At 43.5% G+C, this 27,245-nt stretch overlaps 1 protein-coding gene across 11 annotated transcripts in view; it reads left to right on the top strand.

Annotated features, from left to right (window-relative positions):
* Positions 1-25,919, top strand: part of LOC106737870 (uncharacterized) — a 101,829-nt gene extending 75,910 nt beyond the window's left edge. For 7 of the 11 annotated variants that reach the window (XM_014601979.3, XM_059732178.1, XM_019494421.2 and 4 more), the window contains 5 exons: positions 13,122-13,307; positions 14,205-14,492; positions 16,081-16,233; positions 19,118-19,234; positions 21,935-25,919. In XM_014601979.3, the coding sequence (XP_014457465.1) occupies positions 13,238-13,307; positions 14,205-14,492; positions 16,081-16,233; positions 19,118-19,234; positions 21,935-22,029 (723 nt within the window). In that variant the 5' untranslated portion in view covers positions 13,122-13,237 and the 3' untranslated portion in view covers positions 22,030-25,919. Of the gene's footprint in view, positions 1-3,625; positions 3,834-11,607; positions 11,630-11,753; positions 11,838-13,121; positions 13,308-14,204; positions 14,493-16,080; positions 16,234-19,117; positions 19,235-20,900; positions 20,987-21,934 lie in introns of those variants that run through there. The other 4 variants (XM_059732180.1, XM_014601977.3, XM_059732179.1 and 1 more) reach the window with 4 other exon arrangements.
* Positions 25,920-27,245: the final 1,326 nt, after the last annotated feature.

Genomic DNA, 27,245 nt, shown 5'->3' with positions numbered 1-27,245 from the left:
CATGGCCCACCTGGAAGAAGAATTCCTCAAAAACTGCACCATCAAATCTGTGCTATACCTGAGATATGTAGATGACATCATCATTTGGGCTGAAAACCTACAGTCTCTGATTGATTTCCATCACAAATTCACCAGTCATCACCCCTGCATCAAACTATCTCTTGAATACTCAAACACCAAATTTCTTTTTTGGATACCATGATCACTATCCAAAATGGTAAAATACAAAACACCATATACAAGAAACCCATGGACCAACATACATATCTACACAGAACAAGCAATCACCCTAAATATATAAAAAAAGCTGTAATTTACAGCCAAGCTCTGCGATACCACTGAATTTGGACTGAGAATACCTGCAATTGTCACCTGAGAAATCTCAAAACAGCTTTCACCCAACAAAGACACTTCTCCAGAGGCATAGGCTGCACTTATGAAAGAGCCACCTGGATGCCACATGAAGTACTACTGAAGTACAAAAAGAAAATCCCCTGAAATTGCACTCCATTATGACAAGCCATCCTGCCCTGGAACCTATATGGAAAGTGCTCAAACAGTTGTAACCCATACCTGAAGAAGACCCAGTTCTTAAAGAGATCTTTCCAGAACCACCCATCCTAGCCTTTAAACAAGCACCAAACTTTGCTAACCTCATCACCAGAAGCAAACTCCCTATGACCCAAACCACACCAAATGGATCCAGACCATGCTAGGACAAGACATGTAAAACCTGCCAACACATCACCACCAGCCCCACAATAACTACACCCCACAATAGGACTATCACCATTCCTGGATCTTACACCTGCACCTCCAGAAAAGTTATATATCTTTTTCAATGCACCAAATGCCCTGATGGAAAATATGTAGGAGAAACCAAACAGCAACTGCTCACCAGAATGAACGCACATTGAAAATCCATCAAGATAAAAATAACCAGTTACCTGTGGGTGCCCACTTCTCACAAGACAATCACTCCCTCTTCAAGCTCTCAGTTCTAGTCCTCAAAGGGAACTTACAAAACACCTTTCATAAACAAGCCTATGAACTTCACTTAATAAATCTGAATACAAAAAATCATGGGTTTAATATTGACATTGGATTTATGAGCCTGACATCTGATTCACCAGGTACCTGCCTGAAGCTGATCATTTGCATTCCTTCACACATCTTCCCCCCTGCCCTTTTCCCTTTTCCACACCTATCTCTACCCGTTGTCTTCCAAACTTCCACTCATTTACATTTTCACAGACTTCTTGTCACACATTTACCTTCTTTTTTACCTTGGAGAACTCAGAACAACAGCAGTCTCCCAATGCTTGAAGAAGGGTGTTTGTGTATGAAAAGCTTGCAAAGAACTTTTTCCCAACTATTTAGTTGGTCTAATAAAAGATATCACATCTACCCAAAGAGCCTTGCCAGCTTATGTCCTTTGACCAACATGGCTACAACCAATGATCCTGAAACTTGACATGTGCCACTCTGCATTTTGAGGAGGAACATCTCCTTGTACAGCCCTGGTAGAGGGCTCTTGGAAAGTCCTGCTGGACAGTGTTGCCAAACCGGTTTATAATAAATGGAGTTGGGCTTGTTTTTTTAAAAAGTTGCTTTAATTTTTAGAGAGGCATGGGTTATGTTTTTGGGGGGCTTTTTTATTTGCAGGTTGCTCATTTGGGGCTTTTTTGTAATACAGTGGTTCCCAAACTGTGGGTTGCCAAAACAAGATGGGGTCGCAGAAGGACCTGGCCTGGGCAGCATGAAGCTTTCAGGTGGGCTGCTGCTGCCACCCCAGGGACCTGCATGCCTTCCCCAGTGTCCAGCCTGCTCTGGGCAACAGGTAGGGAGAGGGCAGGTGCTGGGGAGGGGGCTGAAGCTGGGCGGGAACATGGTGCCCACACCCAGGGGAGCAGGGGAAGCATGGAGCCTGGGCGGGCAGGTTGTGGGTGTGAGGTGTGAATAACCATGATGGGGAGTGCCATCAGCAGCAGCTCTTGGGGCACTCATGGCCTGCTCAGGTCCGGGCTCCCAGCTCCAGCCAGCGCTGAACAGTGGGAGTGAGAAGCGTAGCCCCAACAATCGCCTCTCTTGCACTGGGCTTCACACAGCACATGTGCAGCTCTGCACTACTGGAGAAAGCCTGGAGTCAGCTGTCTTCCCTGTCCACTGCCATGTAGGTCCTGGGAAGCAGGGGGCGGGGAAGGCAGCTGACACCAGCCTGCACTGCTTTCCCCATGGTTGCACGGAGCTGCACATGGGCTGAGCAGAGCCCGATGCAAGAGAGGCAGCCTGCAGGGCTACGCTCTTCACCCCCGGCACTGGTCAGACTCGTATGTCATGGGGCGCTGGTGCAGGCTCCTGTACGGGTCATGAGTGTCCCAAGGGCTGCTGTCACTGGTGGCAGCAAGGGCTGTGTGTCATAGGGGGAGTGTGTGGGGGGTCTCCAGACCCTGCCTCCACACCCCAGCTCCCACATATACAACCCAACATCCCGTATTGCTCCTCCACACACAGCCACACTCCCTCACGACCCCCTCCCGCGCACACATACCTCCCATCACCACTTTTCTCTCCTTGACATGGGCTGGGCTTTTTATAGGCTTGTTTATAAAGGTAGTGCCACCTTTTACCTTCTAGACTAGGCAACACTGCTGCTAGACTTTCACCAGATGACTGCGTTGAGTCCCAGTTCACTGGACCCTTGCACTTGTATGCCTCCCCAAATCTGAGCAGAATCCCTGTGGCTGCAGTCTGTAGGCGCTATGTCAGAGTTCGGACCCTTCTTTTGACAGCAGAGACCCATCAGATTCCTCTCTAATTCAAACAGACTCACTCCTGCATTGGAAAGAAAACACAGATTGGTCCCTTTCTCCAGGATTTGTTTTCTCTACTCTGTCCCTTCACCTAAATTTGCAGTGTACACAGCTGAACTGTGAAATGATCAACATTTGTTTTGAGAATAAAGTTTGTAGACATCCCCCTCACTGCATATTTCTATGTGCTGGGATCAGACTGTTTCAGCAGTCTGGGACGCAGCAGTACCTTTGCAAGGTCCCAGCCCTTTCACTTATATTCTGGGAAGAAAAGCTTAAGAATTCTATGAATATTTGTGGTGCTTTAGGTCACAAGGGGCTGTCTTTTCCTTCATAGAGCTGACTCTTGTGCTTTCTGCTAGCCTCTTCTCCACAGTTCTCAAAACACCCTATGGCCACTGGGTTTGATCATGCTTACCTCCACAGCACATTCACTTGGGGGAAAAAGTGCAGGTTTGAGCATATATCTATCTATCTAACACCTTTGTGACCCATTTTAGAGATGGGTAAACTGAGGCAGACAAGAGCCAATTGATATAGGATGCAACACAATGGAGAAAAAAAACTTAGGACTCCTGATTTCTCACTGTTGATCAAACTCTCAAGCTACGTTTTCTGTCCTAAGAGAAAATCTAAATCCACTCTAGAGCCACTCATGTCCATTGAGGGGAAAGCAAAACCCATACTTTAACTTTGTTCGTTCCCTTTCGCTTTGAGAGCCATTCTAGTTATATTCCATTACCTCATGAAATGAAAGTGAAAGTTCAGTTAGGAGGAGAAAGATCGTTGGATAATACATGCAAACAGTGAGGAGCAAAGTGTAAGGAAAGTCCCTTTCCCCCCTCATTTGGCAGGGGCAGATGGAAATAGCAGGGGAGGCAGAATCCTCTGCTGAATAAATTGGGAGTAGGAGGATTATCGTCCCTTTTGCAAAGTTTTCAGCTCCTGGAAGTGCCATGACAAAGGGGCAAGATGCAGTCAAGGACCTGAGACTTCTCTTAGATGCACACTGCCTTTCAGGTACTGTACTGTTTCCCCCCCCCCACAGCAAATGTTAGATTTTTCTTTTTTAAGAGTCGCTGCTTCTAGATAGACCCAAGCATTTAGGAATTTGCATTAACTATCAAAGCAAGGAGTAATGTGAGCAGGAACACTGCTGTATAAGGAAGTTCCAAGGCTTTTCTTATGTATATTGCTTAAACTATAAACACAACCCTACAACTTTTATTAATCTGTGATGTCGGCATCTTTTTCCAAATATTTTAATCCTGCCAGGATTGCCTTGCCTGTGAAGCAAAAGCTATAAAAATGTTGGTTTGTTGAAAAGGAGATGTGTAATGCAAGAGAAAGGGTTTGTAGTTTTTACACTTGTGTTGTTAGATCAGTTTTATAGCTCTCAGCAATTGGCAGGACATGTACCAATGAGCATACTGTCTTTGCCGATGTTTTGCATCTGCATAGGTAAGGTAGGTGTTTGCAATGATTTGTTTTGCAGGGAATTCACAGAGTAATGTGCTGCAAATATTTTGCATTTTAGACTGCTGGGTTTTATAGACTGGAAAATCAGGCAAAAGTTTTGCATCATTTATACCCGTGCCAGGTAGACAAAAATATAAAAATGGCGATCTCTTTCCAGTAGCCCGTCAACAGTTGGTTCCTAAATCCAGTGATCAGAGCACCATCATCTTCAGATAGTTCATGTATGCACTGAGTTGTAATTTATTCGATATCCTGGTAAAATGAGAAAGTTCACTCTCAGATCCTTTTAACATTGTCAGCATTTCCTTTTTTGAAGTGCTTATTTTGAAATGATAAATGACTCAGAATGGCTTTGTCAGAAGTTTGCTAAGAGAATCCTTCTGATGCTTCTCTTGATGCTTGAGATTTCATAGATTTCATAGACGTTAGGGCTGGAAGGGACCTCGGAAGATCGAGTCCAGCCCCAAATAAAAACTTGGGCTGTCAATTAATCACAGTTAAGGTGCACGATTAACTTGTTATTTGGTTCTTGTGTTCATTTTTAATGTATTAACTGCGCACATGGTTATGGAACCCGCACATGGGCACTGCAGTACTCTGCACCTGGGCACTGCTCTGCCACCCAACGGGGCAGTGATGGCAGGGCAGAATACTGCAGAGCAGCTCCACTGTGGACTCTGGGTGGTTGTATGCAGTGGCGGGGAACCGTGTGCCACCCCACATCCCTGGGCGAATCTCCTGTGGCTCCATCCCATGACCTGACCCGTCCTGACCCTGGGGCCCCATTCACCCCAGCACCTGCCTCTGTCCCTGCCCCAATCCCTTCCTTAACGTGGGCACATCAATCTGCCCCCACTTTCCTCTCTCCCCGCCCCTCCCCTTCCACAGACTTACCAGCACAGTGCTTGCTGTCTGTGTCTGCCTGTGTCTCTCTTTCTCTTTGTGTGTGTGTGTGTGTGTGTGTGTGTGTGTGTGTGTCTGCCCCTCACTTCCAAGCCACAGTCCCCTCCAGCCCTGCTGATGCTCCTCAATCCTGATCCATAGTACCCCGCGTCCTACCAGGGCTTGTGGGGACCGCCGCTCCCCAGGCTCCAAACCCCACACCCACAGCCTCCAACACTTTCACAAATCCCTCCCAACACACACGCACACCACCCCCCAGCTATACAAAGTACCTGCGTAATTTTGAATTTTTCTGCACATAATTTTGAGTTTTTAGTGGTGTAATTAAAATCGCGATTAACTGCGACTAATTTTTTTAATTGCACAGCTAACTCAGATCAGTTTTTTTAATCATTTGACAGCCGTACCACATGTGTTTTATTCTCTGTTATACTGCAGCTACTGCTATGCTTCCAAGAAGATTAAATGTGATTGGAAGGATTGGGAGCAAAAGTGTGTGGGTGTAACATGCACATGCACACACATGCACAGACAGTGAAATGAAGTTAATTGTATGTGGAGGACACCACAAAATGTTCCAGACATCAAACAGATTATTAGTACTTTTTGGTGGTCAAAAATGACCTTGAAAAACTTTAATAAACATGCAGTTTTTTCCAAAGAGCTGGACACAGTTGTCTCCACAGAATGCCAGTAGCCCAGCTATGTATTTATATAAAACCAAACTCTGCTCTCAGACCCTGCCTACAGGAAGTAGTATGTTTTTTATTGGGATCTTGCATTTGGTTTCATACAGCTGCAGTGGGTTTCGTTACTGAGAGTAAAAATAGAAACAAGTTTGCCTACTTGATTAATAGAGCCAAATTTCCCAGTGGCGCCACTTGGCCTAAATAAACATCAGTAATGCTAGAAACAAGCTGTTAAAATCTTAATAAATCTCACTGGGTTTCAGGAAGGGAGTGTTGATGTCAAAGGGAGGCTCTGTTGCTTGTGGCAATGTCAATCTTGACTTATTATATTTAACAGATTGCATTCTGTGTATTGTTTCATTTATGCTTTATTGCCTCACTTAAAGACTCTGAGGACTTAAGTCTGAATACTATGCAGTTCTTGACTTAAGAAGAAAGTCTGACTGTTACTGGATTGGTTTTGTAGGGATCTAAAGTTTAGAGGAAGTGCTCTTAAAAAAACAGAGCAATCTCCATATTTAAAGTAAAGATCTGCAGCTCTGCATCACGTGTGTATGTATTAGAGTAGACACCAAAAAAGTTTATGGGATAAGTACGTATGTTTGTGGTGGTCTTAGAGAATCCAGGTGAATTTACCTAACAGTGCTTAGAGCACAAGTGAATCTGGAGCCTGCTAATTAATTAAAATCTGTGCGGATATCATCATTGGCTCACTTTGTTTTGATTTGTATGCCTTGCTGTGATAGATCAACACAAAATAAAGCACTGATACAATTGAACTCTGGAAGTCACACCTATGAGGAGTCAAGCCTGCCGCTTCTAATTTAAACAGCTTGGCCTCCTGTCATTATTAGTTCAAGTCTTTGAAAATTAAGGTGATTGAAAGTATCATTGTAGTTGTTAGAAGACTAATGTCAGATTCAGGACATTCTGGAGCCATTTAAATCAACAGGAGTTGGCCATTAATGTTGATGGAGATCAAGACCTCACCTCTGTTATCCACCCAATAACTCCAAGCTACTTCCCTAGACAGTGCTTCAGTTTACCAGTCTATACAATGGAGTATTTTATTCTTGACCTTATAAGTGTGCCGTGAGATTCTGATTCACAAGGTGACATGCAATCCATAATTGAAAAGGTGCATAGATTGTTATAGTAGCGGCCAAAATCCTACAACCATTTGTGTTCACACAAGCAAAATCCTCCTAGTCTTCAGTGAAAGCTTTGCTAGAGTAAGATTAAAGAATATTACTAGGGGTCTACCAAAGTTGAAGTGGCTGCCGGCTGATTTCCCAGGCAGATGCCTAGGCTGGCAGTCATTTTTGTGGATCGACTATGGCAGGGCTCCCCCCACCTCTGATTGGCCAAGGGGCTCTGGTGGCTCTGCCCCTTGCCGCTGATTGGCTATGAGGACTGTCTGACATATGGTCCTGCCCCTCACCTCTGATCGTCTGTGAGGGTTGTCCATCATGTGGCCCCACCACTTGCCGCCAGTTGGTGGTAAGGGGCAGGGTCGTATGATGGACAGCCCTCACAGACAATCAGTGGTGAGGGGCAGCACCCCTCTGGCCATGCCAGCAACCCTCCCCTTCCCTTCCCCCTTGCCAAGGGAGAGGCATAGACCCTTGCTCCTCTCCATCGCTCTGTTGCAGTAGCACATTTGGTCTTAGCATCTCCTTTTGATTAATGCTATTTCTCTGATTGAAACTGTGCTATTAGGTTACTTGTGGACTACAGTTATTTATGTCTTAATAAATGCAAGGCTCGGTTTTAGAAAAAAACAAAGGAAAGGAAAGATGTCAAGTTATGGAAAAAGAAATAAGAAAAAAAGGGTTTTAGATGACTTAAGCTCAGTACTTTCAAGCTAGAGTCTTGTTAGTCATGTTAGTTTCTGCTGAACAACCTTCCTTCTTTGGTTATTTTTGCTTTTTCCTGTGCCCCTTTGGAATTAGAAGCATGAGTGCCAAAATCCCCTAAAGAAAAATAGTTCAGAGGGGAAGAGTCATCCCATTCAACTCAGTTGAGCTGCACCAGTGTTGAATGTGATTCACGATGTATGCAGTCTGTTAAGATTCAAGACTTAGGACAAATTTTGAAGGAAACGGCTATTAAAGATACGGAGATATATGTTAAGTGAGATAAAATAAAAATGGTTTTACAAAAGATTTGGAACTTTTGGTTAGAGATGCAGTGAAAAACAACCAGCGTTTCATTCTGGGTTTGTTTCCCAAAACTTTGCTAGTGATTAGAGACGTAGGGAGTGCAGAAGTACAATGTATAACAGCTCTCTGTTAGGCACAAAAGACCATCAAAATAGCTATGCTGCCTCATTTCTGGGTTGGGTGTGAGCACACAAAGAACCATCAAAATAACTATGCCGCCTAATTTCTGAGTTGGGCATGTAAGGGCTGGAGTAGGCAATGAGCACGCAGGTGTGCTCAAGAACAGACTTCCCGCAGAGAAACATAAATGAGGTATAAAAATACTTCGAGCAGTCTGAACTCCCAGCACCTCACACAAAATGCTGAAGCCATTGTAAGATAGTATTCCAAAGCTATAAAAATGTTTGTTTTCTAAAGCCCTTCAGCAGAACCAACCCAGGGAACAAAGTACAAGAGATACTGAGACCAATACTAAGCTGAGTAGTGTATCAGCTGTTGACACTTTTAGCTGACTGATATAGTTTATAGCTGGATAATATGGTATGGTATCTAATCCAGTTGCTTTTCTGGAAAATATTTGTTATTGCGCAATATGGTACTTTAACAGACTGGGAGGAAGGTGATGAGTGAATTTTTCAAAAGCAGTCCGGTGACTTAGGAGCCTTATGACCAGATTCTCAACGGTCTTTAAGTGCCCAAGGATGCAAAGAGGTGTGATTATCAAAAGTGCCTACATGACTTGAAGCCTCAATCCTACTAAAATCAATGTGAATGAGATGGCTATCCTGCTTGGGTATTCCTGGAAATTGCTGTAGACATATATTTGTACCTAAAGGAGCCTAAATACTATTATAACACGGGCCTTAAAGCTCCTAAATCACTGAATTGCTTTTGAAAATTTCCCCAGTGTCATCATTTGCTATGCAGGGCATGGAGGCAACCAATCTGCTGCTGGGTTTAAAAGAGGACCTGAGGTTTCCTCAGGCGTTTGGCCATTTTGTGGATGCTTTTAGTATGACTGGAACATGAATGGATTCCCATTCTTGCAAACTCTACCATCTTCAGTTAAATTGATCCCATTGGTCAAGGTCAGTAGCTCTTGGTGTTTCTGAAAGTTCAGATAAGCAGGTGCTTCATTTAGAGGTGTGAATGAAACAGGCCACCATGTGGAAGTTTTGTAATGCTGTCCCAATCTTTCATGTGTATTTGGTATCATAAACACGGTAACATGCAAGCCAAGTCCGAATGCATGGCTGTACAGATGAATATTAGAGCCGGGTGAGGGTGGTGGGCGTTTGCAGAGAATTTACTATTTCCCTTTTGCTTTTGCATCTCTTTCACTGTGGCCTGCCTGACCTGGCAGAGCTGTGCATGAGGTTAGGAAGAGAACAGAGATTATTGCATTCCTTATTAAGACTCTTCAACAGAAGTGTGTGGAGGTCGGAAAGCAGATAGCATGGGACACTGCAAGTTTGGGTTGGGATACATCTGTAGAGGTGGTGTGAGGTTGTTTGCATCTGAATACTGAACCAACCAATATTACAAAAATAAAGGAAGAGAGAGGACACCAAAGACATTCAAAGAGAAAGTGAGCTGTGCTCAAGAAAGATACACATTTTGCAATAGGGAATATATTATCTTCAGAAATACAGATGGTTATATAAGAACAAGTAGTAATGAAGAGTAAAGTGCACCATCAAAATGTCAAGTACCATGTTGGATGATAAAGCCTAAGGGTATGTACAGAAGTACTCCATGAACCATTTATAGTGCTGTAATTTAGAGCACCTTTTTATAGCACTATAAAGTTACAACACTCTTAAACGTGGCAGAAGTGCAGTGTTGGCGTGGAGGAGGGGGCTGCTTCTGAGCCTCCCTGCACTTTCCAGGCTGGGAGGCAGGGAGTGCTCTGTAGCGTCCTGGGGCTTCCCCACTGGTCAGAAATTAAGTTGGAAAAAAAGTTCAGCCTGTAATTAAAACAAAGACCTGGGACTCAAGCTGTCTCTTTCCTTATCTCTTAATGCTAAACGGCTTCATTGGGCACATGTAGACAAAAGTGTCAGTCACTGTTTTCACATAAGCCTCATTCTTAATAGGGAAAGTCCTGACACTGAAGCTTCATCAATTGTCTTTCTTTCTTTCATACTTCTTTTGTTCTTTGTGTTTTTTTCTTTTTCGTCTGGAGCGTGCGGCCAGGCCTTGCAGGCCATGAGCCCAGGCCTTGTCCTCGAGGCACAGATCTTCGGGCCAACCTGTACATGATCTCTACTGCCCCCCATTTGTCACCCTCCGCGGCGGGTGCCTCTTAATAAATGCCTCATAAATAAATGCCTCTTAAAAGTCAAAAGTCTTTCTTTCTTTCTCTCTTTCTGTCTGTCTGTCTGTCTGTCTGTTACCAATAAACTGAAATTGAATTTCAACCTTATTAACAGACATTGTTTTGATGTAGACTGATGCCAACCCCATCCCAGTACCATAGGATAATCAGTATCACAAGACAAAAATCATTAAAGAAGATTTCTTTTAAAAAGGCAGTATAGCTGAGTAGTAAAACTTCACACACAACTGTCACCGTCTGGCACTGGACGCAATTACATTTTTAGATAAGAGACTTGTGTTTGAGCGACATCTTCCACAAGGGCAACACTGTGAAATTGAGAGGGAATATTTGGAGCCTAATTTTTCACTGCAAGATAGTTTGTTCCACCACAGTTAATCGGAGTCTCTTATGTCCTTATGCGGTAGGAGAATAAATACTTACAGTTCTGTTTCTGTTATTGCAAAGACTAAAAAGTCCATTGTAATTTTGGGTGCTCATTTATAAAAAGGAAGCAATGCTCCCTCTTGTGGTCTAAGCAGACAAGGACAAGGATTTAATCACTTGGCACATCACATTTAAGCCGGCTCAGGAGACAAATAAACATGCAGGCTTGTTTATTTGTGAGCGCTCGGGAAACTATAGGTTGGCTTAAAATAGTTTTGATTTATTAGTCCCTGATGCATTGTAAGATATTGATCAAGGAAATTAGGTAAAAATAATGTCAACATGAAAATATTTCCACATTTTTTAAAATAAACCTTAAAAATGTGGATAGCCTTTCCTTCCACATTTACTTCAGTTTTTATTTAAAAATAATTAAGTGACCATTAAATTTGAAAACAAAATGTATCATTTAGGTTAAACAAAGTTTTGTTTGAAATGACACAATTTTTTTCCCTAATCACTTTCTGAACTACATGCAAACTGAATACATCAGCCACTGACTGGCGCACCTCTAACGTGTTCAGGCTATTACCCGCATTTAGCCTGCAAGGCATGTGCTTAGGACTTGCCATCAGTGGTGTATGTATTGTGTTCTGCTTCCTCAGAAAAAAAATATAAATGCCACATACCATATTTTCTCATATACAGCACACTTTAAAAAAAAATCAGTGGCTAGAAATTGGGGTGTACATTACGTGAGAGAAAATATGGTAACAGCAGTCTCTGCTGCTTTCCAAGGAAAATGCAAGTAAAGTCTGTGTGCAGTCCACAGGGAGCAGAACAACGAGCAGGCTCAGGTCCCTCGCTGCTGCTACTCAGGTACTTACTACAAAGAAAAATATTTTTTTCTTCTTTCTGCCTTTAAAAAAAACCCAAGGTGTGTGTGTCTTATTCCAGGGCACACTGAATGCAAGAAAATATAACAATTAGCAAATTGGAAAGCAGGTGATGGAGCTGATAGGAGTTTTGTAGACGTCTTGCTATCCAAGCACCATTATTGACATCTGTCATCAACAGTATGTAGAGGGTACGTTGTATAGGAGAATACCTGCCTAGGGGGTGCATCTACACCATGAATAAGCTGTAGTTACTGTACATTAAGTTTAGTACTTGCATAACCAGGTACTAAATCAGTGCTCAGTAACTGGTGCTACTGTGCAATAGCACTGGCACATGGGTGCGAAGCGGCTAGCATTCGTTTCAGATTCGGCCGATTCAGGGGACAGTGATTCGAATTGCTATCCTGAATTGATTTGGCTGAATCTGATTCAGAGATTCGGCTCCTCCAAATCAGCCAGGCCCATCCCCCGCCTACTCTCCCAGCCCGGCAATGGCTGCCCCACACTGCCTGGGGGGGCTCAGCACGAACCCCCTGACTCCCCACCCCTGCTATCGCAGCCCCCCCACGGCTGCCCTGCCTGCCAAAGCTCCAGCCCTTTAAAGAAAAAGAAAAACTGAGAAAAACCCCACACTCACCGTTCCTACCAGTGGTGGGTGATCCTCGCTGCCCCGTGCCACATGTGGGGGGGGGGGGGGGCTCTTTTACAAGCCCCCTGAAGCCCCAAAACCGCTGCAGGAGCGGTGAGTCCCGGGGTTTTTCTCATTTTTTTTTTCTTAAAGAGTCGGAGCTGGGGCGGGTGGAGCAGCCATGGGTGGGGTGGGGTGAGGAGAGGCTGGGGGCGCAGGCAGAGGATGGGGCCTGGCAGGGGTCCATCCATGGTCCCCTCCCCCCTCCTCCAGCCTCCCCTCCCCTGCCCACTACTTACTAGCTCCAAGTCCGACTCCAGCTCCCTACTGCACCAGGTGGGGACTGTCCGAATCATTGAAACTCTCCAAATCTTTTCCAAAGATTTGGAAAGCTTTGAATCGATTTGGACCTTTTAATTGATCCCCTAATTTGATTCAGATTTGGAGATTCGGCCACCAAATCGGGCTGAATCTCCTCTGAATCAGATCACCACCTGAAGCTTCACACACCCCTACTAACTATGCAGTAGCTTAATACTACTACACAGAAACATATTAACATGGGTTTTGCCTGGCACACTACTGCACAGTGTTATTAGGCTACTGCATAGTTAGTGTCTCATGTAGACACACCCAGAGTTACCTAATCTGGCTTGCAAACACTGATATCTGGCATGATAAGAAAATAGTTGCACAGCCCTGAAGGCTGTACTCAATATTGCTCTGATGGGGCGGTCTGGTGAGGCATGGTTCAGGGGGTCTCCTGTTTCTTACTAAAGGAACATAAGCTAAGATGAAAGAGGCAAGAATGATTTTCTAACCATTATAGTTTGTTTCTAAACAGAGCACTGATTCCTGCGGTTTGGATTTAACACTGCATAACAGCTCTTGTGTGCCTTTCACCTGTGAATCACTGAGCAGATACCTGGCACCATTGGATCCAGCATACAAAACGTCCTGATGGGATCACTCCCTGTAACACCATTGTGGTTTCTGTTCCTGTCTCTGCAGATTTTCTTTGCTTTGTCAAGTGAGTACCTCTATTTGATCCTTTCAGAATAATAATTAAGATCTTTTTATGCTGGAATGGGAAAGCTGAGCAATGCCCAGTTAAAGCTAGAAGCTCTGAGAATGGGAAACTACTAAAATCAGGGAAAGGAAGTGATCAAATTTAACCAAAAACCTGCACTTCAGCATGGAGAGGCAATAAATAACTCTAAAAAGACTATTTCACAGCCTGTCAAACCAGCATGGTTTGAATTCAGTAGGTGTATTAGTTTTTAAGGAATCATAAGCTCCCATTTGTTGTCTGGAAGTGAGCAGCTCCACCCCAGAGGTCACAACTCTTTCCAGGGCAGCCAGAGTAAAGGTCTTGTTTGACACATCTGGTAGAGCTGCTGCCTAGGGCCCATAGGCACACTGAGGCTTGAATAAACTGCAGTGACAGGTGACAGCACGATCAGCCACTAATAGGGAGGATTCTGTTCTCAGGTGTGTTTGCAGGGGTCTAGGTGTCTGTGAGTCACCTAACGCTAAAGGTGGGTTAGCCTTCAAGAGCTTTTGGAAAGGGAGGGCAATAAGAAAAGAAAATTTCATGAGAGATGAGATTGGCACTGCAGCTACAAACCTAATCAAAGAGACTTTCCCTTTCAATGCACTTGCTGAATCCTTAGGTTCCCAATTCAAGCTGATGCTGCAGCAGCGCACAGAGTACTTACTTACCTGCTGTGTTTCTAGCCCCTGCACTGGGATTTGCCAGCAAAAGAACTGGGGCTAAAACACCTTATAAAAGCTGCAAGTTGGCAGAGGTACTAACACCTAAGCCAGTGCTAAGGTTTGTCTTAAGTCTGTCATCTGCTTTAACAGTGAAATGTTTGGGACATGGAAGAGTAGATAATCATTATTTTTCATTTGTTTTCTCCCTTAGATGTTGTTAATCATACCAGTTTTTTGTGCGGTCCGAATAAGGTTCTAAATATGACAGTGACCTGGTGTGATCCGCTCTGCCCGGATGAAACTTTCAACAATTCTGTCAGAATCAACAATACAGCCAGAACATTTCTCAGTAACGACAGAAGCCTTCACCTCAATGTTCATCAACAGGATGTCACTGTGCACATAACAAACACAACACAGTTGGAAAAGAGAATCTACAGGATTTTGATCGCAGGGAGCAAACAGTCTGTAGAAAGATATCTACGAATGAAGTTTACAGGTAAGTTTCAGGTGGAAAATAGATTACACAGTGAAAGTATATTTTTCTGGTTTTGGAACAGAAAAGTGTGTGGGGGGGGTGGGAATTAAACAAGCAAATATTCAGACAAATCATTTACTAAAGCAGATATCAATATGAAGAGTAAACTATTTCAGACAAATGCAGCTCTCAGGTACACTGGGCCTGAATTTAAGATACTACAATGAGCAGTTATATGATAAAAATTGACTCTGATTAACTATCTGCACAATCACATGGGAATTGGTGGAATTGCAAGGGATATCAAACTTGCATGTTATAGATATAGTGCAAATGATATTCCTGCAGTTCAGTAAATGAGCCTTGTTATAGGATAATAAAACTTAAAGGAAAAAATACTTGTTAGGTCATCTCATAGATTGTACTGTGTAAGCATGAGATGATTTTTTGTAGCTGGTAGGATTATCCAGTAGTGCAAATTGATATAACTCAAAAAGTCAATGAAGTTTCACTTATTTGCACCAGCTGAGAAGCTGGCTGAATATGCCTTCCCCTTGCATTCCCCATCACTTTTCTTGTAACATTTTTTTCATAGTCTTAAATGATGTCACCATTCGATTTTTTTTCATTCTAAATTTCCCTTGTTGCATGTCATACTCCTAGTTTAGACCCCTTTCTCCTACCACAAACTAGTTCTTCTCTTCATTTACAGTAACATTGGTCTAATATTTTCCAACTAGTGCTATTGGCATAACATTTGAACGTCCCTAGAACCCACCAGTAACTGCTGACATCGGTGCTATATAATCCATCCTCGTTTAGAACAAAGCAACAGTAGTTGATGATAAGCATCTTGGTGGGCAGCACGGAGACAAGGAGTACAAAGAGAATGACTTGCATGCGATAAAGCTACAAAGATTTGTTCACAAGACAGGAACCCAAAGACTTAGAGGTCTGTAATACTGACCTCTGCTTGCATAGCAAACTCTACCTTCCCTTCTCTTCTCACTGCCCCAGTGAAAGAATAAAGAAGAAACTCCTTTTTTCCACACCTGTTTGCCAAAATAAGCCTGCTAGTACAGTAGAGGTTTGGCAAACCAGAGTAATATGCACTGTATATTGACCTGATTCTGATCCTAGTTCCCGTTGCTCACTTTTCATTAGCCCACAAAATACTTAAAAATCAGGAAAAAATAATTATCAGCCCTTGAAAATCATCTTATTACTTGTTTCATAAGATTTTCTTTTTCTCTGATCTTTTTCCCCCATTCAGTTTCTTGTTTCCTTCAAATCTAAAACAATTGTGTGTGGACCAGTGGTTCCCAAACTAGGGGTTACAGCCACAACTGGGTGTTGGCATTTACACATGGAATTATAAGCCCCATAGAAGTTCATTTGCAGCCATTGGGTTTTAACCACAGATTGGGTCTCACATCTGGAAGCAGGGTCACCTACATAGGACTGGCATCAGGCTCATAAAGGTTACTCAGTAATTTCAGTGCAAAGAAAATTGATTTGTTCAACTGCCAGTTACTGCTTAAAAGCAGCCTGATTTTTCTTTCACCACAAAGCTGCAATTCTCATTGATTGCCACTGCTGTGTTTTTTAGCTCCTGATCGTGCCAAGCCTGACATCAGTACAAAGAACATTACGTGCCAAATAACCAACCTGATTCCAGATGGCTTCTTCCCTACCTCACCTGAAAGCCAGAATCAGGCACGTGGATATCCAGTTACCATGGATGCCTATCACAGCAATGCTGGTCAGTCACTCTCCATGTTTTTTCCATAGGATACTAAAGACTTTTGACTTAATTGCGATGCTGCTCTTACTTACACTGGTGCAAACATGGACTAGTCTATGAGTTTCTGTCAGATTTACACTAGAGTAACTGAGAGCAGACTTTAGCTCAGAGAATTCGTTTTATGACATTTACTGGACACACAATAAAATCATACAGTGTTCAAATCAGAGAAGGCACAGGAAGTGACAAGGGACAGATCTACATATGGTTTAGGGTTAGGGCAAGGTTTGAGGTTTGGGTTTAAGACTGAATCAGGGCTCAGGACGGTTTTGAATTCTGCTAAGAGCTACCCTTATGTTTCTTCAACTTCAGCCAATAAAGCATCCTTTGTTGCTTTGACTCTAACCCTGAACTTTGAATCTAACCTGTAAAACCAGGTTGAAGGCCAGGAATTTGCATTTATCATGTGGAAGTCAAACCCCTTGCTTGGACTATGCTGTATGCTATGTATGTGAGGGAGAGAGCATATTCTAGTGGTTTGAGAGTGGGGGGTGAAGACTCCTAAATTGTATCCCCAACTTCAGCATTCACTTGACTCATCTCATACAGGTCACTTATCACACCAGTACTGAGATTCCTTGTCTCTTAAATGGAGATAATATCTGACTAGCTCAAGGGAGTATTTTGACTTTCAGAGCTAAATCCCAGTTTACTTCACACACCTAAGTGAATAGCCAACATGGGGAGGAAGAAGAACAAGACCAAGAAGGTGCATGGTTCAGTAAGATGACTGCTCCCTTGAATGGGAGGGAGCCCTGGGTTCGAGCCTGGACTCTTGCTCCCATTGTGTCAGAAGCTTCCACACTGCACTCCTACCCTTTCTTTTTATCCAGTGCCTATTAAATGCAAGTTGCAGTCAGTCATCTTCAAGAGAGGGACTGGAGAGGGGTTTGGATAATACCTGTGTCCTGGTGGCTAGAGCTCTGAGATGGGAAGAAGCAGGTGCAAATTCAACCACCTAGAAACTGGGCCCTAAATCTTGGTCTCCTGCTCCATCTACAAGTGCCTTAAGCATTAGGCTATTGGGCTAAAATATGGGTGGCCCTCCTCATACTCCTCCATTTTACTTTCAGCAGATGCATGCACAGACTCTGCATAAATGTCAAAGTGGCAGTTATGTGGCTGTAGAAATACCATTTAGGTGCATAAAGGGAAACTGAAGTCTTCCCATAATGTTTTCATGTGTTTTAAGAGTACTAAATGAAAGACTGGATAACAGCCAAGAATGAAAGCATATTCTCAGGTTTCAAGAACAGAGTTTTCTTCTAACACTAGACCTGACTAAATTATTGGGCAAGGGGAGGTCTCCTGTTCACAACCACAACAGCAACAGACTTGCTTTTATTGATTTATTTAGTGAGCATGACATCGGCTTAGATAGCTACTGGAACAGTGCAGAGGTGCACACAGGCTGGTCCCTAGCAGGGCTGTACGAAGCTTCGGGTGGCGATTTGATTCGGAGGAGATTTGGCCTGATTTGGTGGCCGAATCTCCGAATCCATATTGAATCAGGGGACCAATTTAAAGGTCTGAATCAATTCAAAACTCTCTGAATCTTTGGCAAAGATTTGGAGAGCTTTGATGATTCGGGCAGTCCCCGGTGGCTCCAGCAGGGAGCTACACTCCGAGCTGGAGTGCTCACCAGGTGCTGCCGGGTGGGGGGCGATCCCTGCTGCCCCCCACTGCCCCACGCTGCATGGCGGGCTCTCCATGAGCCCCCTCGACCCCCCACTCCTGCTCCCCCAGCCCCCCATCATGGGTACTCCACCTGCCAGGGCTCTGGGCCTTTAAGAAAAAAGAAAAGCCGAGAAAAGCCCCTGGACTCACCGCTCCTGGTGCAGCCTCAGTGCAGGAGCAGTGAGTCCCGGGGTTTCTTCAGGTGTTTTTTTTTCCTTAAAGGGCCGGAGCTGGCTCATGCGGGACACCCATGATGGAGCTGAGGGCTCGGGGGCTCATACAGAGCTCCCCACACAGTGGGGGGCAGCAGGGATCACCTCCCACCTGGCAGCACCTGCTGATCCGGGGTTTTTTTTTTCCCCAAGTGCTGGGAGCAGGGGCAGGCAGGGTGGCCACTGCCGGGCTGGGAGAGGGGCTGGGGATGGGCCTGGCCTGGGTGATTTGGAGATTCAGCCGAATCGAATCAGGACAGTGATTCGAATCACCGAATCAAATCACAGTCCCCTGAATCGGCCAAATCCGAAGCAAATACTAGCTGCTTTGCACAGGCCTAGTCCCTAGCCCTCATAGCTGGGCCAGCATCTCAGTCTGTGCAGTTGAGAAGACAGGAGGACATAGTTTGTAGCCACCTTTGCCACTCTTTTGATCCCAAGTGCCACAGACGGTCAGTTCAGCCACAACACAGCTTGAAGTAACCTTATGGCTTCTCTATAGTGTACCTGGTTACTAGGGATTGTATCCTGGTAATAGCTGAATGCCTGCCATGAAAAATTACTAATAAGAGTGAAACCACAGTAGATTTTATGCAGTCTTTAATTCTCCCCTTCTCTAACTCCATTATTAGGATAAGAGCACTGCAGTTTATATTCATTGTGTGTAATCAGAGATAATACTTTTTTAATATTTTTAAACTGGTGAGGGGCACTCATTTGCTGTCAAAGTTAAGAGTCATTTTTGTCATGGCAGAGAAGCTTGAACAATTTTAAATTAGGAACTGTGCACTTGTGTACACCAGTTCACGAGTCCTCCTTTTTTTATTAATATTCTCTGTGCTTAGCATCAGAAGTACCATGTCTGACTTTTACTAACTCTTGGTTATAATGCAAGTATATGTTATGGTACCTACATTTGATTCATTTAAATTGTTTTGTTTTGTTTTTTCTAGTTCCGGAGAAGATAATAGGCATAACTGAACCAGGACACATGGTTGCTATTGTGGTAATAATCTTGGTAATTCTAGGTGGTTTAGTGCTCAGCATTCGATGCATCAGAAGAAAGCCAGGTACAGTATGGCAATACAAATTTAGGCTTCTTATGTATATACATGTCTTCCTATCAACAGAACTAAGAGAGTAGATCCAGCTTCTTTTTTTGTTGGGGGAAGAGGGGAAGGAAGGGGTCGAATCTTGGAATTCCTTAAACAAAACCTCAACATCCTTATTGAACGGCCAGTGGAATCAATACTGTGATGGTAACACTCCCATTGTCACTCAGCATTTTGAGTTTTGTCAGTACCTGAGCCATTATGTAAAAGGTTTCAGGCAGAACTACCACTAATAAGGATGGGTTTTTAAAAAATAATAATAATAATAAAACATCCTGAGTGAAGTTTTTGTGCATTTAACATGGAGCTACAGTGACACGTATTCCCTGTGCCTTATAGAATGTGAAAAATGGCTAAACTTGAAATTTCTGAAAATTGTTTCTTAAATAATGCAACAGGGCGTGAACGAAGAAAAATAAGTAATGCTGTTTAGTGTCAGCATGCTCAAAGTGTTGTTAAACATCAGAAAATTCAATAGTAAAGGGATAGTTAGTCAATGACTAGTGTGGGTACTGTGACCCATTTGTTCAGACAAATCTAGATTTAGACCAATGTCCTTACCCTGGACCTTGATAGGCATAGCAATTTTCAGGACAATCCGGATAAGCATGTGGAATTTAGAGCCCTTGGAAAACTAACTGATAATCAGGAAATCTTAACTGTAACAATAGCAGAGCTCATACTTTGCTGTTATCATAAAGGCTCCTTCAGTAAACAAAGGGACATTCTGGCTTTTCTCTACTAGTGTCCTCTAGAGTCTATAGGTTCAGGTGAAGACATTAGCATCAGTGGAACCAGCTTATTACTCTAGCTGAGCTAAAAGGAAGGTTCTGCCATTAGTGAGGGCCCGTTAGCAGTCAAGGTGAGGAATTTGCAGTTACAGTGTGTTAAAACTGTGGATGGGCAATGCCTGATGGATATAACAGAAAAGCAAAGGTTCCCTGCCTCACCTGCACTGAGGGATTTGCAGTTTACTTCTGTAGTCGAGGAAAGCTGCACTATTCAGTTTTTCCTGTGCTAAAGGACCTGCTGAAAGATGCTGCCATATCCACTGATGAATATGGGACAGAGCTTTCAGGTCAAAAATAAGTGTAATAATGAAGAAGCCAGTGCAAAAATGGCACTGCCGTCATTCAAAATTAGACACCAGGCCTGATCTACACATATTGTATAGAAAACCAGGTGCCAGTGTGGATATTCAGGCCTGGGATTTTGGGGTTGGGGTCACTGTGACAGGGAGCCAGAGGCTCCTTGCACTTTAGGTAGAGAGTGCAGCAGGCTAAGCTTGCTGTGCGGGGCTGCAGCAGGGGCAGGCTGGCCATTAAGCAAAGGGGAAACTTCTGTGGGTGGCTAAGAGGTGGATTGACCAGAAAGGGTAGTGCTTAGAGGCATATAAACCCAGTGTCTGGAGCAAGGAGCGCAGTCTGACTCTGCATTTTTCAGGGAGAGGAGCTCCTGGAGGGGGTGGATGCAGCAGATAGGCTCACCCAAACTACCTGAGAGAGCTAGATGAGGCAGCTCAGTACCAAATCCAGCTTGTAGCGTGGTATGACCCAGAGTGGGGAGATTTTTAGTTGGAAGTAGTTGCTTAAATTTACGTTATGTTTAATACCGAGGGACCAAGAAGTGGCTGTAGGTGTGATGCGGAGGACACAGAGGTACCTGAGAGGCACAAAGCATAGGGCATAGTGTTTAAGGAGACTGGAAGGGGTAAGAAATTCATTTCTGAAATCTTCCATCATTTTGTTAGTATTAGTCCCATCTTTTCAATGCCTATCCCAGTCAAATTATTAAGGTGAAACGGGGTTGCTAATTTCTGGGCCTTCTGACAAAAGAGGACTGACAATGCCATTAAAATGAAGTATAGGGAATTCACATTTCCCACAGTCTTTGTGCTTTGTCAGGATGCTTCATCAGTAGCATAATTAGGGGTGTGCAAGTAGTATTACTAGGGGTGTGCGAGTGGGGTACTAACCCTGGGCACAGATTTAGAGGGAGTGCCAGAATAGCAGCTCCCAGAGAGTCTGCATAGTGCGAGGTAAGACTCTCTAGTGAACTCTCCCCTGCCCTCTGCCCCCATGCTCTCCAGCAGTCAGGATCCTCCCCCCACCAAGCTCAACCACTCGCACAGGGATTCAAAATCTCTAGTTGCACCTCTGGCTTGAATCCTGAACCGAGTGCTGGTTCTGCGCCCTCACACTGGCTCCAGTACCTTACTGTTAATAGGCCGGGCACCCGCACGTTCTACAAATACTCCTGATGTTGGCCTGTGGCATCGGCCACTGTTGCAATCCTAAGACTCCACTCATCCATGCTTTTGATTTTGAGGCAGCTTTTGATTTTGTAGTACTCTGTACCTGCCCCTCTGCAATAGTCCCTTAATGACACGAGCTCAGGCATGACGATCTCAGGTGTTAAATCTAGCACAAAACCTCCCAGTTGTCTGGAATACCAGAGATACCATCCAGCTTCGCATGACAGCTGAGGTGTTGCTCTGGTCTATTCCTCTGTCCGTACTCGCTCTCTGTTCTGTGGATGAAGGACTTCTGTCTCCACATTTCTGTCCCTGATTATTTTAACAGCACAAAAAATGTGTGTGTATAAATGAAGCTGTATTCCTGATGGTCTCAATGGTATCTTTCACCCTCAACTTTGCAGTAAAGTGGCGGCAAGAAACAGAAAACATCTTAAGTGGAAGAAAAAAAAAAGTCTTCATTTGGGAAGGGATTCCACCAGCATCAGAGGACTGCTAAAAGTAGCTGAGGAAAGTAATTTACTACATCCTGAGCAGCCCAAATACACTGTAATGCATTTTAATACCCTTTGAAACACATTTACTGAAGAAAAGTCCTAGTCAACATCATACAACTGCTTAGTGGGATATAGTATCTTTCTGGAGCTCTACAAAGCATCAGGTACTCTAGAGGGAGGATCCATCTTCAGAATTATTCAACCTGTTCAAAAGCAACCTGTTCAAAACCTGCTGAACTCTTTTGTTCAGATCCTGGCTTTCATTAACTAAATGATTAGTCCATCTGGGAACCTTTCTGGAATTGATGAAAATAAGGACAATTCAATGGCCATAACTTTGTAGAATATCCTGTTCCTCATTAAACACGGGCTTCTGGACTAAGTGTATGTAAAGGGTAGGTTAGCTGTAATGACTACTTCTGGGTTGTAACAAAATAATGACATAGTCTTACAGATTAAACCTCAATCTCACATTTTTTCACTATAGTTTGTGGTATTTAAGATGAAAGCTAAAAAAATCCATTTGATTCTAATATGAACTTTTTGCAGGCCAGGATTTAGCTGAACAGAATTTGGAAGCACATTTACCAATTTTCTCAGAATTGTTCAAGAAATCCTAGCTTAATTCAGGAATTACATGTTGAAAACCTGAGGCAGGTTCTTTCTGTTCATCATTTAAGTCCCTAATAAACTGCAGCATTACTGTAACTGTTCTCAGTCCTCTGGTATGTACCCTAAAGAAAACCACATTGTGCAGGTAATTTCAGATTATTTTGTTATGTAGAGAAAGATAAACATATTGAAAAAGTCAATAGTCAATTATCAAAAGTCAAAAGTCAATAGGGGTGGGCAATTATTTCGGCTGGTGGGCCACTTAAGTGAGTTGTAATGACCTGTCAAGAGCTGCACACATATAATCTTTCAGAAGATATCATTTTAATCAATTATAAATAAAAAATCAGATACTAAAAATCATCAAACATCTACTGTAACATGTTTAATTTTATTTCTAAAAATAATTTTTGTCCTGATTCACGCTTCTCTTAGTAGTGTATATAGATGCAATTGGCTGGACATGTGGTAGCTGGTGCACATCCCTACAGCTGCTGCCACTTCCCTGTGCTACGTGCTGCCCAAAGTGACTCACCAGGGGCAGGAAGGGCCAAGCAGCACCTGAGCGGCTACAGCAGGAGCAGCACTGCCAGGAAGCTGGGCCAGGGCTGGGGCTGGGGCTGGTGGGGCTCAGCCTCCTGTGGAGTACCTTGGGGGGCAGCTGTGGGCCAGATACAACCAATTGCCAGGCTGCCTCCAGCCCATGGACCATATTTTGCCCATCCTGTATCTATGGTTATAAGAAGCTTGATTGTCCTGTCTTTTACTAAAACAAACACTTTTTAAGGGAATATCATTTCTTACAATAAAGGGCCATGATGTTTCTGGATCTGGAGACAGACTGAAGTGCTATTTCATTCAGAGTCCAAGTGGTGACTTCTAAATGTGCTGGTAGACAACCTCATCATAGTGCTTTATTTCTGAAAAGTTTCTCTAGAGTTCAACCAATGTAGGGTAAAGAAACAGGGCCTATCAATGCTAAATTAGAGCTACCGATAAATGTAAAAGTTTAGAATTCAGGTTTGAATTGAATGAGGCCTCAGATGTTTGTGTAAATATACATGATACACAACTTTTAATCAGAACTAAGTGAATATCATATTTACTCACATAGCACACTCCTTCAAATAAGGTGCACACCTTTTTTTTAAAAAAAAAATCAGAATGTAGGAAAAAAGTTATTTCCTTTTAACCAAACTGTGCAGGATCAGTTTCCTTGTTTGGCGTGCACTCTGATTTTTGATTGCTAAGTTTTAAAGCTAAAGGTGACTGGTACATGAATAATAAGGGAATTCATAATCAATATATGTTTTTTTTCTTTTGCTTAATATCCAAAACTACTGCAGTTGTCTTATCTTAGATTGTTCTTTTCAATTTTTGTGTACTTAATTGTGCTTTTTAAAAAACTGAATTAATTGGAGAGATCTTTGTGATTGAATGAGATTAAACAGTGCTGTTCAGTGCTGTTCATTAGTCTGTGATTGTTCAGACAAGCCACTTTTCTCCTCCTCCATCTCATGCAAAGAAGCATTTCTGGTGCAACAAAATGCACGTTGCATTTGTAGTCGCTACCAATGGACCTCTGTGACAAAACAAAGTTGTTTAGATGGTCACAGTAATTTGATATGAAAGGATTACAAAGCAACACCAATTCAAAGTCCCTTAAAATTCCAGATAAATATTGTCTTCATTTCTTTTTCCACTTTGCTCATCCAACTGTGAACACGAGTCTGCAATGTTTAGCAGGGAATCTCGTGAATTATAGGGGTGCATGTGTGATATCTTGCAATTTTTAAACCTTGTCATGGTCAAACCTGGGAGTGCAAAGGCCTGTGACAAAACCAAACAAAATGAGACAAAAAAATAATTTCAGAAATATAAAAAGCTTTCGTGCTGACATTTGGTTCTTGAAATAGGCAGAAGCTACTACCAATTCACTGTTATTTTTTTCCAAAACACTTTGTCTCACCTTTGTTAGCATCTGTATTGTTGCTAATCTGAGAAACCCTTTCCAAAGCTGTCACTAGGTGTTCAAATTTTGACAATGTCTATGTGCTGTTAGACCTCAAAAGCTTCAAAAAAAGCTGGTAATCTCCAGGTATCCATTTTGTTTTTTAGATATTCATTAGGACAGGGGTCTAACCTTTTGCTGGCATGGGTCATTCCAACCCAGCCCTGATCATAAGCCACAATTCTTTGTCCCCAGAGTGGCCAGCTGCCTGCACTTACCCTCACTGAAGGTCTCCATCCCCTCTGCAGCAAGAGTAAGTGCTGATGCAGCAGAACAGCTGGCTCTACAGCAGGGCAAAGCACTGAAGGGATAGAGGTCATGGTGTGGCTTTGTGCTATTAATTTCCCTCATGACGGACTGGATATCCTTTGCATATGGGTGTGGGCAGGGGCAGAGGTGGAGGGAGTGGAGGGTGTGGAGGAGTGGTTCATGAATCATTTCCACTTTAGGCGAGCACTGATTATATTTTCAGAAAGGGTTTTATAGATCCCAGTAAAATTTAAAATATACATTGTATTTCACTTGGGTGCATAGATGTAGTAGAGTTATTTCTTTTTCATGTTTAGAAAATGCCACACCAAATTCAAATACTGTGAAACAGTAAACAGTGATCTTCAGTAGCAACCTCTGTTGTGTATATATGTTTCTGTTTTATACATAATAGTTTGACGGTGTCAATGTTCCACGGTGGAGCATTTCAAATATTTTTTGTGGTCAGATCACTGATGTTGTTGGGTGATGTCTCCAGTGGTTTAGGACTCAAATTGTACAAGTCTGGGAGTTTCACATTTAATAATTCCTGATCTGCATGTTGTGTATAAACAAACAGGTGGGATTTTAGATCTCATTCATAGTATGGGCACTTAAGTCCTGGTATACACACGCTTACATGTGCGAGGATCCAGTGAACAGGACGCTTGGTTATGATCTCAAATCCAATTTTTACAGACATGCAGAGTTTCATCCAAGTGGGTTGTCTCAAACTCAGGTGTTTATTTGCATATAAAGTAAGAGCATTTATTTTCTGATTTTGCCCTTTATCCTAAGCTGTGCTTCTTGCATGTAACTACTGATTTCAGAACACACATTTCAGGAACCTATCTTCATACAACATTTCACAATGCATGTTTTGAGCTAACTTGTTAAACTGCATGTCCTTATGTATCTTGTTGTAAATAAATTCCTCTATTCAATAAAGTGTTTTTTTATGGATAAAAAAATACCATGATGACTGCATCTTCCAAGTAAACTCATTTGGTTGCTACCTTTTATTTTAGCAGTTTCTTTGTTCCTTTTCTCCTCTTGATGCCTCCATAATTGTCCAACGGGCTTCTATTTCTCAGACAGCTCTGGTATAGGGGCGTGCAAAGTGGGCCCTATTCAATTTGCATTTGGATTCGGCCTGAATCAGGGACAGTGATTCAATTCGTTGATTCAGATCACTGTCCCTGATTCGATTTGGCTGAATCCAAAGCTGAAGATTCGATGCTGATTTGGAGAATCAGTGATTTGGCCATAGACACAGCTTTAAAAGTTTTTCTACATACCTCGAGGTAGTAGGCATGGCTCATGAACTCAGCAATGCTGGGGCACATGGAGCGTCCCACAGAAGTGTGGGGGGGCCCTCCATGTGCTCTGTGGTGAACCCGGAAGTGGACCGGAAGTACTTCTGGGTCTGCTGGGGAACATGCTGGGCAGCCCCCCCGAACCTCCTGTGCCCCCCCCGATGCAGAAGGCACCAGCCGGGGGGGGGGGGGGACGGGGGGGGTTCCCCAGCATGCTCCCCAGCAGATCCAGAAGTAGACTGGAAGTGCTTCTGGTCCACTTCTCGGTCTTCTGGGTCTGCTGCAGAGTGCACTGGGGAGCTACCTGCACTTCTGTGGGACGCTCCGTGTGCTCCGGCATTGCATCACTCATGAGCCCCTACTACCTCGAGGTATGTAGAAAAAACATTTAAAGCTGTGTCTATGTCCAAGTCTATGAATCTTTCCGAATTTCTCTGAACCTACTCGGAGGGTTCTGATTCGATTCGGAGAGATGAAAGCGTCCTCTGATTCGATTCGGATTTGGAGGTTTGGCCACCGAATCAGGCCAAATCTCCACTGAATCGAATCAGGGACTGAAGCTTCACACAGCCCTACTCTGCTATTCTTTGGCACTACCTAGGCCTGTTTGCACTCCAGGTCTAAGTACAGACAGTCAAAAATCCCAAGGCTGAATCTGGTCAATCTTCACAGGTTAATCTAAGCCATGTAGATTAAATTGATAAGCAAGTTGTCCCAGGGCACTAAGGTGCCTGCTCCTTTAAGGACTGAAACTTCCTAGGGAGAGAGCCCTAGCAGTCAGGCAGGAACCCCACAGGTGTATGTTACTGTGGCAGCAGGCCTAAGGAGGGCATTAGCCTGTTCCTGCAGCTGGTCAGCTGACTGGACGAGGCAGGGCCCTGGGCCCATATAAACCCCAGGCCTGGACTAAAGGGTCAGTTCCCTGCCAGCAGCCAAAGAGGAAGGAGCCTCCAGGGAGGAATTGCTCAGAGACACTGCAGCTGCCTGGTATGCTGCACTTAGGGCTAATGGGGATACAGGAGCTCACCCA

Source organism: Alligator mississippiensis, chromosome 8 (assembly GCF_030867095.1).
Source record: "Alligator mississippiensis isolate rAllMis1 chromosome 8, rAllMis1, whole genome shotgun sequence".
In the NCBI taxonomy this organism is placed as follows: domain Eukaryota; kingdom Metazoa; phylum Chordata; order Crocodylia; family Alligatoridae; genus Alligator; species Alligator mississippiensis.
This window is presented reverse-complemented; position numbering and strand designations above follow the sequence as displayed.